The 18,023-nt window shown below is 34.1% G+C and overlaps 1 protein-coding gene across 2 annotated transcripts in view; it reads right to left on the bottom strand.

Moving 5' to 3' along the window:
- Positions 1 to 5,405: 5,405 nt before the first annotated feature.
- The window catches only part of ths (thisbe), a 67,602-nt gene continuing 54,984 nt past the window's right edge, over positions 5,406 to 18,023 (bottom strand). For both annotated transcript variants that reach the window (XM_068291094.1, XM_068291095.1), the window contains exons 5-7: positions 13,818 to 13,936; positions 9,470 to 10,865; positions 5,406 to 9,257 (exon numbers count right to left, since the gene is read on the bottom strand). In XM_068291094.1, the coding sequence (XP_068147195.1) occupies positions 8,518 to 9,257; positions 9,470 to 10,865; positions 13,818 to 13,936 (2,255 nt within the window). In that variant the 3' untranslated portion in view covers positions 5,406 to 8,517. The remainder of the gene's footprint in view (positions 9,258 to 9,469; positions 10,866 to 13,817; positions 13,937 to 18,023) is intronic.

Genomic DNA, 18,023 nt, shown 5'->3' with positions numbered 1-18,023 from the left:
AGAATCTTACATTATGGTCTTTAATTGGTTGTATAGATTTTAAAACACGAAATCTTTGAAGAAATATATAGGGTTGTTAAGTAAGTAAAATGGAGGAATAATCCATCTAATCTCATAAAGTCTAATCCATTTAATCTAAATACGACTAAGTAGTTTGTCATGAGGGCTCCGAAAGTTCAAGGATTTGAAGATCGATTGCATAGTAGTCTGTAGTTTTTGAACTGATACTTTAAGCCATCTTTTTACCAGCATGGCATACCGATAAAGACACAAAGAAATTCATTTGAACTTGGACAGGCTATGGAAGCGGCTATAACTATATAGGACTCCCATCTAACAACAAATTTTAACTAACAAGCATGTTCTCATTCTCTATTCCTAGCCGATTTGTTCGGTTTCAAATTGTTTGCCTTTGAGTTAGTTGAATGAATTTAATGGCAAATTAAATATTTTAAATATTTTTATCATATTCTTCAACATGTTTCAAATAACATTAGCCTTAAGTGATTGAATTCAATCCTTGCTTTAATTGACAAGAATTATTCGTAAAATAAAGTGTAAAACCATCTGTCAGATACTCGAAATGGGATTTTCTATCTTATATTGAAATTTTCAATGATAATTTTCATTCCAAAACCAAGTTAATAAAAAATAAAGATGATTCAACAATTTTGTTATTTTTATGAAATTAATATTACGCTTTTTATTGTGGACTTTTTGTTTTTATTGTGGGTCTATAGCTTTTACAATCTTCTCATCATTATCATGTTAACAATTACAAATATATGATAAATGGATATAATTTGACATATTCATATTGATCATAACAAAAAAGCAATGGAGTCGGTGTGCGGGTGGATTAGGGGGGTCTAACTTATAATGTTACCCACATTTTCATTGGACATGGCTAAATTTTTGGTTTAGAAATATGTATAAAAGGTTTAGCCAACATTTATTTTGAACCTAAAACTCGAATAATGAAATGAAAAGGGAAAAAAAATTGAAAAAATAAAAAAATTAATATATTTTGTAGTAATTCCTTATATGTAGTTTTGGATTCAGTTTAAAGAGTTTACTTTTCAATGGAGTTCCCCGAAGAAGAATTCCAGGTAGTTAACCCGTCCTATATATCTTTTTAACTGCAAAATAGAAAAATGTTTAAGTAGATCATGGCTTATAGAAGATTAAATAGAAAACTCTTTTGCTTTGTACTAGTAAATCTTTGATTTAAACTGAAATTAATAATCTTAAGCACTTGAGACCTTGTAGAGACTTGATGGCTTATAACACTTGCAAATGTATTCATGTTTTCAGTTGACTTCTTTTGAGTATTTCTTATTAAGTCATATTCAGTTAATTAGACACAAATATTCTCATGTTGCCATTGACAGGTACAGGTATGTATGGGTGATTTCTCTATGTATACAAATGGGTAAACCGGCTTAAATACTTAAAGACAAATGCAGTTGCTGATTCGCTTAAACTTAAACTCGAACTGTGCGTAATTAGCCGAGGCAATTCAGCGATTTATCATCGCTGAAAAGACATAAACAAATACAGTAATCAAACTCTTGACTCTTCCATGGCTGGCGCCATTCCGATTTTCAAATTATTTTGGTTTTTTTATATATATATATATTTGATGTAAATATATATAACTCTATGTTGCAGGTTTGTTGTCTCTCGTAAAGTCAACTGGCAAATTTTACGAGTAGCGGCGGCACCTTCAGCGCAGCAGGTGAAGATGTTTACCCAGATTCAAATTGGAATTGGCATTGCTGTTGGCTTTAGCTGTCTGCCTATTTGGCAAATGTTGCGCAAACGCCCCGCCAGAAATCAATAAAATATTTCGCTTGTGCAAGCCACTAAGCCAATTTCCATGGATGTAACATAAAGGGGGACGTTTAATAAATACCTACAGAAAGTTGACAACGAATTTCAAGTAATGGATAAACTTTAAGCAATTTAAACAAATTATTTCAATGTTGTTAAGTTTGAATCTAACTCTACAAATTAGATCGGAAGATGAGTTGTCTAAGTGACCTAGTCATTTTGGGTAACTGAACAACTAGGACCACGCGGGTTCGAGTCCTAGGTTAGTGTATGGATATAGTTTTCGTCTAAGGCAAAGGCCTTAGCTGCCAGTACTTGTAAAATATAGTTAGGTGGATAGATTACAACTGTATCCTATACTTATAATAATATTAATAGTCAGACTTAACAGGAATAGAGGACTTAATGATGCGATAGGATATAGGACTAGAAGAATACTCTTTCTCCCAAAAAAGTCATTTCTACATAGAATATTTTATTATTTATAATATTTTAGACATGATGAAGAAGAGTCTTCAAATAACTATCTTTCGACAAACAAAAGTCTTGATATCAATCTAAAAGGTCGTCTAATAAAGTGATCCTTTTTATTGGTTTCCATGGTTTTTTGATTTTCATTATCCTTGTTAAGAGATAGAGTTTTCAGCTGTATTCAAATCTTTAGAAATTCGATCGAGCATATGTGTGGGTGGAGTTAAGATGGTTAAGTTGACAACTACGTCTCTGGCGCTACCCTTTGACGATGTTGTTCCGCCCCCGTTGCCCACCACGTCGATTCCCCCCCTGCGATATGACAACTGCAACTGCATAATGATTTTTATTAAATTGCGCATTAAAATCGAACTGGGAAATGTGTCATTGCAGAACATTTTGTTTAATTTTATTTATTTCCTGTACAATTTGGTGAATCATAAAAATTGCAGTTATATTTGGGTAATAAATAAATGAGAATATTTGTTGTAGACATTAGTGGCAAATCGAATATCGGATGAAATAAAGTTATCAATATGAACTTTGTTTGTTGTGTGTGTGTGTGTGTTGGACGTTTTGACCAATTTTATTTCAGCTGGTTCATTTCCATTTCGTTGCAACGTCCAAGCAAATGCCACGCCTATCGCCCACTTGCGACGTGCGCATAAATCTTGCACGCATATTTAAGTTGATGATGTTAAATGGCTGTACTAAAAATACGAAATATGCATGCCATATGCAAGCAGGCAGGCAGGCAGGCAGGTAAAGGTGCAGGGCACTCTGACCAAAACGGAGAACTTGTGGAGCGGGAGGGGGCAGAGGAGCAGCAGAGGCAACAGTTTCATCCTATCCTGTGGCATGTGGAATGCAACACCCAGCCAACAAGAGCAACAAGAACATGGCGACATTCATAAACTAAAAACTGAGCAAACGAACCTATATACTGACCATCAAGGCGCAAAGAGGAAGGAGACAAGGTGTGTGTGTGTGTGTGTGTGTGTGTGCCATCGATGGGTTTGGGTCGCTCGAATGGTCAACAAAACGTTCTGCCGAAAAGGAAACCAAGCATAAAATTCACTCAAACATAAGTGGAAGTCTAAATACTCTTCCTGGAATTACTTTTGATAACATATAAGAAGGACCCCAAAAGTAGGCTATGATTTTCATCTTTGAATTGACAATGCAAATTAAGACAAAGTTTTTTTAAAGTTTATCGTTAGTAACTAAAAGGAAAGAGCTAGGATACATACGACATCGAAAGTATAGGATTATATAGCTCAAACTAAACCAAGTTGAGTATAGCCCACTTTGGTTAATCAGGTCAAAAGACTCTCAGTTTAGGTGAGAGTATAAACAACGATTGGTTTTTCTTTGGTTTTTTTTTTTTTTGTTGCTAAATCTTCTTTTTTTTTAGTTTTATTATTATTTCTTGGTATGTTTTCTTTTTTGCTTAACGGCGGCAGATTTGAAAAGAATTTTGCTTGCAAATGAAATTGTTTCCTGTTAAAAGCTGCAGCAAAAAGAAAAAAACACCAAGAAGTGGAAAAAGAAGAGCGGAGGAGGAAGAAAAAGGGAAAAATTAATAAGAATAAGTGATGGTAGGGCACATGGGGACAGGTGATAGGGAATGAAGAGGGGGGAACCGGCACCTGCTGTCTGCTGTCGCACCGATTGATGAAATTAAAAGGTATAAATAAAAATCTTTTTAATGGCCTGGGATTTGGAACTTAATTTTTTAATTAAACAAGCCAAACAAGGTGGCAGAGCGAAAAAGGCAAAGAGGAGGATGCGGTAAGGAGGATGAGTATATACGAGGACGACGAGACATTTATGCAAAGCAGAAGCCACTTGGCCACTTGTGTGGTCTGTCCCTGTCCACGGTCTGTTGGCATTGGAAGTGGAAGTTGTTGCTGCTGCCTTGGGGTCTTGGCTCTTAGATCTCAGTCGGGTCTCAGTCCCCATAACTGTGTTTGCCTTTTGCCGGGCACACACACAGCAACCACATAACACTTTTACTGCCACAGAATATGAGGATGACGATGATAATGATGATGATGGTCTTTAGGGCCTAGACCAAGTCATAGCCCACAATAACATGTTAATCCTCTGGCTACAAGCAACCGACTCTTTTCCTCTGGCAACGATGTCAAATGTCAGCACATGTGATTTGTCATCGCGGTGGTAGAAGTTGCTAAGGAATAGGTAAAAGGAGACGAAGGAGTTAATGGCAAAGCAAAACAGCATCGGTGGTCGGCCTCCTTCACAATGTCGCCTGGCCAAACATTTGTCACTTGCCCTGCACGAGGGACCACCTAACTGGTTTATGGCTTTGGCCACAAAGCATAGAAGCATCGAAATGGCATGTAAGTTGAAGAGAATATAGAATTGTTTGAGATAATTATGGTGTAAGTATTGCCAAGTTGTCGGAATTATAGTAAATGTTTTCATTAACTTTTATCTTAGAAACGGAAATAGATGCTCAAGAGTTGACCAAGATCTAGAAGGGCTAGAAGACAAAGAGCAGATTCAAAGAATCTTGAATAATGAGTTGGTAATGCCTTGAACACCAAAGATCAATTATAGTTTCATCATTTCATCTTAGTTTTAGTTATAAATTCATCTACTCTGGAGATGATTTTTAATATTTGTTAGGCTAAGAGAGAGAAAGTCCTGAAACAGTTGAAAAAGTCGAATAGAATATTTAGAAAACTAATCAAGAAGATGCATTTAAGAAATCGATATCTTATCTTTAAACTGTTTTATAACTAGAAAACTTTCTTCTTTATTTAGATTACAATGAAATCATGATTGGATTATCGATCAAGAGATTGATTTGAAAGTAAAGACATAACTTTGCAGAATCGATTCTCCATGGAGACTTAGGTGAAATGACCTCAAATAGCTAAAAGTGAATGAACCTTTAAAATACAAAATATTAAACAATTATTATTTGGTTTTTAAATTTATATATAATTTTTATTTATACGTTTTTCTCTGCACAACGAATTTTAGAGCTTGGGGAAAACAAATGAGAAAAAAAATGAAAATACAGAAAAACCAAAAACTAAAAATTTTAAATGAAATGAAAGTATTTTCAGTAATTTGTTTTGTTTTTGTTTTATTCAAGTTGTTATTTTAATTAGTTTTCGTTACTCATTTTAAATACAAAGAAATGCAATTAAATAGTCGTATATAGATAAAGTGAAAGAGAGAGAGAGAAAGAGAGAGATGGGAGAAAGTTATATAGAGCGAGAGAGAAAGTGAGAAGGACAAGATTTCGCTTAGAGTGTGTGTGTGTTAAACATTAGCTTTTTGTTGTTGTTGTTGTTTGTTTATACATAAATAATTACAATTAAACATATTACAATTTACAATGCAAAAATGATTAAATTAAATGTTACAACTTAAAATTAAACATAATTATTAATTCAAAGAAAGAGAATGCAAAATGAATTTACAAATGACAAAAAAATGGACAAGCTCAAAAGGCTCGATTTTGCTTTGCTTTGAAGTGAATTATTCTCTTAGTTCTTTCTTTTGTTTTAAATAAATAGTTTTTGTTTTTGTTTTTCTTTTTCTTGTTTTGCTTTTTTTATGTTGCTCTGTATTTAGTCGTAGATTGCGTTTTCTTTCTTCTCTCTTTTAGTTAATGCATTCCATTTGTTTTGTTTTGTTTTCGTTTTGTTAACATAAAAATTTCGTTTATAATTTACAGCAACGCGCATAAATATAAGTACAATAGGTTCAATTTAAGTTTTGAATTTATTTATTCATTTTATTTCTCAACTTTTTTCTTCTTCTCTCTGTGTGTGTAGGTGTGTGTGTGTGTGTATAGGTGTGTGTGTGTGTGGCTCAGTATGTAGTTGTTGCTTTTGAATGCCTAGTTAGTTAATCATAATTGTTCAATTGCTTAATTGGTTTTTATTTTTATTTTTCTTAAATACACACTAATTAAATTTTCACCTAAGCATTTAGCTTTAACTTTTTAATTTTATTTTTTGTTCATTAAAGTTTTTAATTTACATTCATACATATTGCTACCATACATACATACATACATACATACATATATGTATAAACTTGATACAGCAGTTTTAATTTATCTCAAAGTTTTTAGGTTTTTGCTTTTCCCTTTTTTTTTTTTTTTTTTTTTTTGAAATTTTGCATATTTGGTTTGCTAATTTGTTTGAACTATTTTTGTTTTTAATTGTGTACATATTTATATATACATATAATACATATGTATATGTGAAACAATTATTATGATATTTCATATACATATATGTATGTTATGTAAATATATATAAATATATACTTCTATGTAGAAAAGCAGCAGTTTTTTTGTTTTGTTTTGATTTACTTGACTTGCATTTTGTAATTTTTTGTTGTTGTTGTTAGTTGTTTTCTCATATTTTATTAATAAATATAACGTTTATTTATTCAGTGTGAATTTTGTTTGGTGTTTCCTTGCAGTACATGTACAATAAATATTCTTGTATATATAAATACTTATAAATATATACGAGGATCACTCCACAGAAGTGAAGTTCTCAAATCTTGAGAGGAATAGGTTACTTGAAGGATCTGAAAAAGTTACTCCTAGATCATAGGAAACTACCTTTTTAATAGACCAATTAATATCCTTGAATCTGTCTGCAAGTACAACTAGTTTTCCTTCTCCTAGATGACTCCTTTCATGTCGTCTTCTCTCACCTATCTTTCCAATTTAAAGACTCATTAATGAAATAACTTCCTGCAGGCAGAGATTTATGGTACTGTCCTTCTTCCTACCCATATGATTCCCTTCATCTTGTCTTTAATCCTCTGGAGACTTTCCCCCCTCTGTCTTTTTTCAATCGAGGAATGATTCGGTGATCCAAGAAACCATTTGAAGAGAGACCCAAACGAAGTTTGTAAAGTGCTTGGTCGAAAGTAGACATTGAGTAAAGTTTGTTACTTATGGAATTATCCTCGTATATATATATATTATATATAATTATAGATATGTACACATACATTTTCTTCTTCCTATATCATATTACATAATTCAAAAGTTTTGAATTTCAATTTTCGACACAAATTTCGGTTGCCTCTTTTAAGTTTTCTGCCCTCATACAAAAATTCGGTTTAATTTGTTTAATTCTTCATTCCACTTTGCTCCAGACTTGTGCCTATTAAAATTGCTTAATTCTTTTTCTTTTGTTTATTATAATTAAAGTTGTTATTTGGTTTTTTTTTTTTTATTGGAAGTGTCTTTGCTGTGCGAATTTGTTGTTCATTCATTTTGTTTTGTTTTTTATTGCATATGAATTTAAAAAACATTTTTCATTATCATTTTTTTTTTTTTTTTCGTTTCAATTTGTTTACTAATTTGCTTCTTTCTTGGTTTTTGTTCGTTATAAAATTTTGAAAATATATATGCATATATATATATATATTGGTTTTTATTTTATTTATATATATATATATATTCTCATTGCTAATAAATTGTAATTGGTTTCGTAAATCAAATATTGTTTGGTTTTGTTTTTGTTGCTACTTTAATTATGCCATTTCGTTTTGGTTTTGGTTTTTTTTTTGTTTATTTTCATTTTCAGTGCCTGGAAACGTGAAAATTTCGTTAACAATTTGTTAGGTTGGGTTTTTGTTTTTCTTTTAGCACATACTCGTAGTTATTTAAAAAATGTTATTGTCGTTTTTTTTATTCATTTATTAACTATGTAGCAGTTCTGCGAGTTCATCTTCATTATCGTCTTTGTCTTGCATGATTAAGATAGTGATGATCATGATAATAATGTTGATGATGGTTTTTTTTTTTCGTGTCAATTTTCGTTGCGTGCTTTTAGGCGTCTTCTTAGATTTCTTCTTTTCTGTTTTAAATTCTGACTCTGAGTTGAGGTACCATATATAGTAAGCAAACTCAAACTCTCTCCATATAGAGTGTATATGTATGTATGTAGATGTATGTATGTATGTAAGTGTGTGTGTGTGTGTGTGTGTGCTTCTGTGTGTGTGTGTGTGTATATGTATCAGTTCATTATAAATTTAAATTTATTTTTGCATTCATAAATTCTTTCTGCTTGTTGTTGAAAAAACTTTACTGAGTATAGGTTTATATATTAACTTTTCCTTTGGGTTGGTTAAGAGAGGGGAGGGATGAGTTTATTGGGAGGGGGTGTGTGTTTTGTCCTGCCGGGGATTGTCTTCCATCTACTACGCAAAGCGGCGACGTTTCTTCATTTTGGTTAGGAGTCGTTGCTCATTCTTAAGCTTAATATGGCCAAGACGTATGGATTCAGGCAATACCATTGTAGGTGAAGTGGCCAAATAGCCGCTAACAAATGTCCATCGACTGTTGTTGCTGTGAATGGGACTATGGCTGCTGCTGCTGTGGTTGGCATTTTTAGCATCTAAATCGCCATCGTATATATCGGGATATACACTAATATTGTCCAGATTATCGATATCAATATCACCCGCCTTATTCCTCACATAAGTCAATTGATGATACGGAGTGGCCAGCAACTTCTGTGTGGACTTGCGTAATGATTTTCTTGTCGTTGTTGTTGCTGCTGCTGCTGCTGTTTGGGTAGATGTTGCTGTTGCTGTTTGGCCAACTGTTGGTGTTGCTGCTGCTGTTGCTGGTGCTTCGTTTAATATATTATTTAGATTTGTATTTATATTCTTATATACACTGAATAATGTATCTATTAAACTGGGATCAATATTTTGGTGTTGTTGTTGTTGTTGTGTTGTGGTTGTTGTAGTTGCTGGTGTTGTTGGTTTTCTTTGTGTTTCAGCCAAATGTCTGCTTGTTTTTAAATCAGTCATTGTTGTTATTGTTGTTGCTGTCGTAGCTAATTTATTTGCTGTTGTGTCAGCTAAATTATATTGCAGTGGTGTCTGCTCCATCACCAACTGAGAGGTTGCTGTTGTTGTTGTTGTTGTTGCAGCTAAAGAAAATAATAATAAGAAATTGAAGGAAATGTTTTAGAAAAATTAGTTAAAGTTTGTTTAAAAAATATTATGGCCTGTTCTTCCTTTCGTTTATGTTTCTACCAAATTGCAGACAATCAACTTTTCATTTGGTATCAAAAAACTGTTTCAAAAACGAACTCAAAAACGTAAAGGGGCCAAATCATTGTTGAAATATTTTGAAACTTACGCAAATGTATCGCATTTTCATAGTCCGGCAATACTGTGTTCTGTTTGTTATAATTTCGGAACATGGGCGTGGATAAATAGTTTGTCGAACTTGCCAATTGAGAGGTAGTTGTTGCCGCTGTTGCCATTGGTGATGTTGCTGTTGTTGGCTGTTGCGTTGCTGCTGTTTCTGTTTCTGTGTCTGTGTCTGCCTGTGATGTTGCTTTGGTTTCATAATCTATAGTAGATTCGCCATCTTCAACTAGTTCTGCCTCATATTGTAGCGGCTCGGTTTCATTGTTGCTGTTGTTATTTATTTCAGTTGTTGTTGTTGTTGCTAGAGCTGCAGATGATGATGAGGCTTCGGCTTCGGCTTCGAGTTCGCTTATAAATGTAGACCAGGCTTCATAGTTGGCGCTGCTGCTGCTGCTACTGGAGGGGCTGGTCATCTCAGAAACATCTTGTGTAAAGCTATCAACTGTTGACCAGGTGGACCAAGGATCTAGGCTTGTGCTGCTGCTGCTGCTATTGACATCCTCATAGCCCGTGCTGCTGCTGCTGCTGCTGCTGATGGTGCTAAATATAGCATCATTGGCTAATGTTGTTGCCGTATTGACTAGCTGTTGTTGTAGTTGTTGTTGTTGCTTCTGTTTGCGGCCCTTTCTTCGTCTACCTTTGCGTTTCGTTGGCAAAGTTGATGTTGACAATTTTGTTGCTGTCGTTGATGTGTCTGTTGTGGTAGTGGTTCTTGTTGTTGTTGCTGTTGTTGTTGGTGTGTTTTTTCTTGTTGTTGCAGTCAGTTGTTTCGTTGGACTAGCTGTTACTCGTTGTTGTTGCTGCTGTTGCTTATGCTGTTGTTGTTGCTGCTTGCGTCGCTTTTGTTTCTTTTCGTGTTGCTGCCGTCGTGCCAGCAACGAAGGATCATTATGATGATGACGCACCTGATGTTGCTGCTGTCGATTTAATGCTAATTGCTTTTTGTTAGTGCTACTTAAACTATTACTACTATCATTTATATTATTATTAGAATTATTATTATTATGGCCATGATGCTCCTGTTGCAGTTGCAACTTTTGATTTTGGTTATTCGATTTGTGGCGATTGTTTTTGTTGCGCGAATTGGCTGACTTTCGGCTGCCATTGTTATTATTATTGTTATTGTTGTTGTTGCTGCTCGTGTGATTATTGGCCATCATAGCGGCCATTTCGCGCCATTTTGGTAACGTATGCTGATGGAAAAACTGCTCGGCATCGATTTTATTAAACATATAGCAGGCATCATTGACACTCTTCTTGGGCCCAACGGGCTTACCTCGATGCGTGAAGCCGACTCGTCGCTGCAGATCGACAACGGAACGGAACACGAAATAACCGTGCACGATGGTCTCGTTGAAATAGCAGGTAGCTCGAAGTTCCCTCTGCAATGAGATCAAATAGAAATTCATTTCATGAGTTTAAAGTGAAATCTCTCTTCTTATTTTGGAAATGCAATTTATGAGTCGCATTTCCGCTAAGGTAAAACAACTTGACTTTGTTTTGTTCCCCGCTCCCCCACTCCCTCCATCAAGTGATTGGGTTAAGAAATCACCAAACGACGACATCGTTGGGCAGGCTGTATGTCTGTATGTGTGTGTGTGTGTGTGTATTTGGTAGTATGTATTTATTTATAAAACACTTGAAATTCCCAAGCAAGAGTCTAATGAAACGCCGTTCTCCCATATGAGGTATGTATATTAGTTATCAAAGAGTTTAAGCCGATCTGGAATCTTTTATAATCAAATCATATATTTCATATAATTTTTTGAAAGCTGTTTTGTTCCCAACCATGACTCCATTTCAGTTAAGACTTCTGTGGGCAGTTCATTTCGCTTCTGTTTTCAATAGATTGTTTATTTGGTCAATAGATTGATGAGTTTTTGCTCTTAAAACGTTGTGATGGCTATCAGCTACACCATCTCAAGTAATATCAAAAATAGAATGAACACGTTTTCTATACACTTACTCATTGGGTATATGCACTTTATTGAGTTAGTTACTATACTCTTAGTTGTTTTAGAAACTACAGTGGTTTCTAAATAAATTTGTCTCCTATTTGAGGTTTTAAATGGTTAGACTTTGAGTAAGATTCAATTTCTAATATCAATCTTTAACTTTTTATTTATGAACGGATTGATTAACGTTATCAAAAGAACAAAGAGTGTATAGAAACTATCTCATAGTCGGAGTTCAAACTTCAAAGTGTTGCAAATGACGCAGATGAAGTATTATTGAAATTTTGCCATATTTAGTTGAGTACTTCGACTCACTTTTTGACACGAGTTGTGGATTCGTTTGTTTGGTATATATTTTTAGCATTTTAATTGCTATTTTTAAGCAGTTTCTCTCAAACGACATTCAAGTGGACCAGTGATGGAATGTCAGTTGATGGAGTGTGGATCTAATTATATCACCAGCAATTTCAAATCAGAGTAAAAGTAATAACCAAACATAATGGCATAGTAAGTAAGTTTAGCCTTCGTTTGAAAATTCTAAACAAATACATACTCGATAGATTATGACCAAATGCAACCTTGGGGGAAGGAGGGTGGAAAAAAAAAAATCACCGCAACTATTTGCACTTTAATTCAACATGGATTTATTACAAGTGCAAGTTTGTGACCTTAGAGATTGGAATTGTTTTGTTGATTCAATTAAATCGAGGCGCGAGTTGGTGACAAGGAAGGGGTTTGAGGGTGATTAAGCAAACTAATAACAATAACTGTATTCTTAATGCATAAAAGGACATTGAAATATTTGTATGTGTATGTGTGTGTGTGTGTGTTTGACGTCATCTTGATATTTGATTGATTGTTTTGATTAGACATATCGAACTGTGCAAATAACTAATGATCTTTATGATGTCAAAACCGATTGCCCATTGACTGAATGAGTGATACAAGCACACACATTGAATTCGACATTGAAATTATCTAGAAACTGTTACAATGTCTCTCAATTTGTAAGATTTTCATTTCATTTTGATGCAAACCTGGCAACCAGTTGCAATTGCCAGCTAGGAGGGGAAACACACCCAGATCAAAAAGCACACAAAAACGCGGTAAGCAAATATCACGCATACGACGCGTTAATCAGGCCAACAATATTCCAATTCTTCCATAATTGCACACACACAGACAACAAAAATTGTAATAAATAAATTAATGTTTTCTTTATTTTTTTTTTTTTTTTTGCTGACAGAATTGGTGCAACTGTGAAACAAATATTTAACAGGTTTAAAGAAAAAAAAAAAAAAAAAAAACTTTTCTAAAAATGAGTTTTGGTTTTCTTGTTCGTAATTTATGCAATTTGGGCTAAACTTTTTGCAATTGTTATTGTCGTTTTTAAATGATCGTTTGCATGGAAAACCATTATGTGGAACATGTCATAAATTATAGTGTTTGTACAGTTAGTTTGCATAAAAAAATTGAGGAAAAACACCAACCACCAAACAACAACAACAACAACAACAACAACAACAATAACAACACAGCGGCTTTTTCAAGTACAAATGCTAAGGCAAATGCAATCAGAAAAGACAACAAAAAAAAAAAACGAAAAAAAAAATAATAATAATAATAATTGTTACATACTCATACAACGGGCCTTGGTTAAGTATAAAGCATATAATTATTGTTATTGCCATAAAGAAGTGCCATAAAAGTAACCATAAAAGTTTATCTTTTTGTTGTATCTCTGATTAATTTATGAAGAATTTTTCGCTTTCATCTGAGAGCGTTTCTTTCAAAGAGCTAAATATAAGGAAATCCCCTCCCACTCGCCCACTGTGAAGATAAGTTTTATGGCATCCTTTTTCTCATCTTTTCTTAGTATTTCTTGTTTGGTAAAATGCAGCCACACTTTTATTAAGATCCACTTTATAAGGGATGATCAATGTTTCACATGGACTTTGAATGAAAGCCTAGAGTTAAGTTCAATGTATTTCTTATCTTATCTTTTGGTATTCTCCTTTCACAAAACTGCAGCCACACTTTTTGCATTTTCTTGAAAAGCGAAATGATAGTGAAAGGTAAATGAAATTAACATAAAATAATGAAATCTGAAAAATATTTGGTCTCTTTCACTTCAAACTCAATTAACACAAAATGGCAAAAGCAAGAGCTTTTGGTATATTTTCTTTTGGAAAGTGCAGCCACACTAATTTCCATAATGCATTCACTGCTAAATAACCAAAGGTAAATCATATGAATGTACTTTCTAGTTATTTATTTAAATTTAATTTACTTTCAACAGAGTTTAAGGATTTTTACTTGCATGAAACACTTTCTAAATGATTATTAGCCCTTTTGTTGTTAATTTCTAATTGAACTCACCATGCCAACTAATCTCCAATTGTCGTTGAAACACAAATATCTTTGCGTTTCTTTTGCGTACAAAGCTATTTTGAATTCGTTGTTCACATAGTCCGGGAGGCCGACTATCGTTATATTTTCTGTAACGAAAAGATATTTTGCAATTACGTGGATTAGTCATTGAGACAAGTTTTGTGTTTTTATTGGGCAAATATTTGTTAGATGAAAACATATTTTCACTGTTAATTAAATGCAAATATATAAACTATAGCCGATAGGTAATATCAATTAGAATCAATGTATGTATATTGATCTTTAACCTAGCACACGTGGCAAAACGATCGATTGATTGAATGATCGAAACCGAAAATTAAGGAAATGCATTAAAACCCCAAGTCAAGTGGGTCTAGGTGGGTTTAATTTCTTTACAATCTCTTCGTCTTTTCTTTCGGCTGCTCCGCCAACACCCTTCACCTCCAACCTCAACGCTAATTATAAACTAACAATGTAGATGCAAATGTATATCTATCTATGTATCTCTGGCCCCGTCAGGCTATTGAACTTCAGCATTTCACAGAGAAAGAGATAGAGAGGGAGAAAGAGATAGACGGGTAATGGTAGAGGGAGTTGAAAGAGATGGTCACAAAAGTCACTAATAAGTAAAGCACTTGAAAAGCCAAAGAAAAGCAACATAAAGAGAAAAGCCACTCGAGTTAGATTGATAGGTGACTTGGCCTGGGTCTGGGCTGGGTTCAGCTTTGTCGCCGTCTGCCTCTGCCTCACCCTCGCCGCCACAGTCTCCCATCTTCGTCTCAGTAATTAAATTTATGCACAGAAATTCTTGGCAAAAACTTGCCTTTTGCCCCTCATCGCTCGTTGGTTGGAGCTACTCATATTTCATAAGCTAGAGCTAGGGGCCAAGTCGTTCGAGTGACTTTTGTGCGCTTCACACCTTTGGCCACGAGAGGCACCAACCAACGAGCTAGCCAATCCACTCCACTCCACTCCAGTTCCACTCTGGGCCTGGGCTAAGGGTCTGGCTCCTTTCTATGGCAGTTGTTGCTTTTATTGTTATTGTTGTTGTGATTCATGTGGTCCGTTGGCATAACTTATTGATTTCATTAGTTTAGTGACACATTGGAGAGATGGTTGGTGGTGGTGAGGAGAAGGGAGGAGCAAAGGGGTGTGGTGGGGCAGCATACTGAAGTTTGCACTTGTGAGTGCACTTGGCTATCGACTCTACACACTGACTCTCACTCCTTCAGTCGTCTCTCGTTTGTTTGTTTTTCTTAGCATGAGGCAAAAAGTTGCCGTTGCTGTTGGCTATTATGATTGTTGTTGCTGCATGAGCAATGCATTTTGCCATGTTTGCCTTTTTTCAGCACACCCCTTCAATTTCCTTTCCTCCATAATGGTAGAAAGAACTTTTGTCACTGACTCCATCCATGATGAGCAATTGTGCCACATGTATGCAACGGTAGTGGTTATTGCGGTCGAAAACGAGTAATAGAAATGCAGTCTGCGATAAGATATAGTAGATATCATTGAACTTTGATCAGAATAAGAATATACTCATCAATCTGAGATCTTGAAATTGTCAATTATAAATGGATAGAACATTTAATCCCATCACCATTTCTAGTCATATGCATTTCTCTGGTTGCCATTTTCTAAAGACGTTTTTTTTTGGAGTAAAACCGATTAACCTACTGAATGCCCTCTAAGGTTACCCTACCCCAACTTCAACGATTTCTCAGCGGACGGCAAAACCAAATGTTTATTTTTAATGCTCAACCAAATCTAGGCATATTTACCACAAAAAGTCTCACATAAAACGCATTTTGGGCTGTGGAATTTTTATTAGCATCGCTCTCGATCGTAAGATATTTTAGAGACTTTTCTCCTCCGCTTCCAATGGAGTTTGTTTTTCACTCAATAAAAACAAAAAAAAAAAACTTCGTTTGGATCGCATTTTTAGATGCACAAGTTATTAAGTTTTTAAAAGTATCTTTTTGTCTCTCCCTCCCTCTGTCTGTGTGTATGTTTCTAATTAAGTTATTAGTCATGGTGTGCGTGTGTGTGTGTGTATGAGTGGAATTCTTGTTTTGGGTCTAAACTTAAAAATGCATCACCATAAATATGGCAAAATAAAACATTAGTCGAGGGCAATTCAAAAGGCGTTCTAAGATCTTATCTGTCTAAAAGGTAAGATCTTTCTTATTTCAGACTCTTGATGGCATTTGAAGGTTGTTCTAAATACCCTTTCTTGAAAATGTATAACACGATTTATTAAAGAGTTGCATATATCTAATAGAAGAAGCTAAAGAATTGATGTATGAACTTTAGTAAGGGTTAAAAACACTTTTTGACCTGTATATAATCCTATTATCTGTATAGACAGATTAAGAATTTGATAACGTTAAGAAAATATGGTCACTCAGATTGAAATTTATATTATTTCTGGATCTAAAAAGTCCCTTACTATATGTGGAATATATAACATGTCCGATGACAGTAATTATACAGAATCGTAGTTCGTTATTTAATTATATATCAAAAGAATTCGTCTAATGGTATCCCAAGTTGTAAGTGCAAGGTTATAAAAATTTCTTTGCTATCAACCTTGATTAATTGATTAGCAGAAGAATGCATAGATAAATTAAATTTTTCCATTGAAATATTTATGAGGGGTGAATAAAAGACAATTTGCTGTTTGTCGTCATCGAATTTGCGTCATAGCTGAGACCCTAATAAATTGGCAAATGTTTCTCTTCTTCGATTCAGGGCAGACAAGTTGACTTTATTTCGCTCATTAGCTGGAACGAACAGCTGGATGGCTTTGGCCACATAGATTCCAAAAAGTTGATAACTAATGTCATAACTTTTCAACAGAAATGGTAACAAATGATACAAAAACAATATATAAACGAGCCTCATCATCAAGAACAAAACAACAACAACAACAATAAAAAACCAAACAAACTATAAAAAATGATGAGAAACCACAAAAAAAAAAAAAAAAAAAAAAACTTAACAACAAACAATGTTAATCAAATATGCAAGCAATGAGCTTCATCAACATAAAATTAAAAAATCATAAAATGCTAAACTGCACAGCATGAACAAAATTCAAAATAAAACAACAAAACCGAAACCGAAACCAAAAAACACAAAAACAAAAAATCCAAATTCAAAATCCCAAATTCAAAGCTGGGGCGTCAAAATGCTTTTTGGTAATTGCGGCACATGTAGGAAATACCAAAAAAAAAAAAAAAAACTACAAATATTTTACGATCAATTCAAGCTGATAGCGGTGTTAGAGTGTGTGTGTGTGTGTGTGTGTTAGATGTGTGTGCTTTACAATCATGGCCAACAACGTCATCAGTTTGGTCAGTTGAGTTTAGTCCATCAGCTTTGATAAGCATCTTCATTCGCCCCCATTTGAGTTATGGAATGTTACCAAATAAAGCAAAAGCCAGAGGGCTAGACTGGCTTAAAACCAAATACCGATGTTTGAATACTCTTTAAATTAGGCAAGATTTTTCTTAGAGCTCCAAAGAGGTTAGCCATCAATTTCCCAACTTTAAACCTGTCTTATGCACAATTTTTTAATTGTAGTATACTTTAGGGAACTTTAAAACTAAATTTTGGTCAGTTTAGAATCTTTATTTTAATAGTTTTACCAATTGAAATTAAAAAGTCAATTTCAAAAGAGAAAGATTTTCAAAATTGTCTTCTAAAATTTGCCTGAATTGGTCTCTGGCTTAAATTTAGTTGGCTTGTTAAGAGTCTTCAGTGTAAATGGATGGATAATTTCATTCTACTAAACCTGGAATATTATAGTAAGCAGTTGTTAATTAGAATTGAATTGTTAATTAGAATTGAATTATCTAATGATTCTAATCGCCACCATTTAATATAAAGCTGTTAATGATACTATTTTCTAGTTCACCCAAACTAACGTTTTAATTTGCAAGAAAGTTTTACAAATTCTTTTCAGTATTGACTGATTAAAAAGTCACTTTGAACTTGATTCGATTGCCTTATTTAGATGCCCTTTGGTGTCGCATACTTTGGTTACAAATCACTTTAGCCTTTATGGCAAAATACTCTAACGTTAAAACTGAAATCTAAACTTCGGTGGGCGTGCTGATATGCATGCATAAATCGCAGCTTATCGATCTCCATCCATATTATGATAATCAAATGGGGCATCATATCTCAACT

Source organism: Drosophila tropicalis, unplaced genomic scaffold (assembly GCF_018151085.1).
Source record: "Drosophila tropicalis isolate 14030-0801.00 unplaced genomic scaffold, ASM1815108v1 contig_593, whole genome shotgun sequence".
NCBI classification, from domain to species: domain Eukaryota; kingdom Metazoa; phylum Arthropoda; class Insecta; order Diptera; family Drosophilidae; genus Drosophila; species Drosophila tropicalis.
This window is presented reverse-complemented; position numbering and strand designations above follow the sequence as displayed.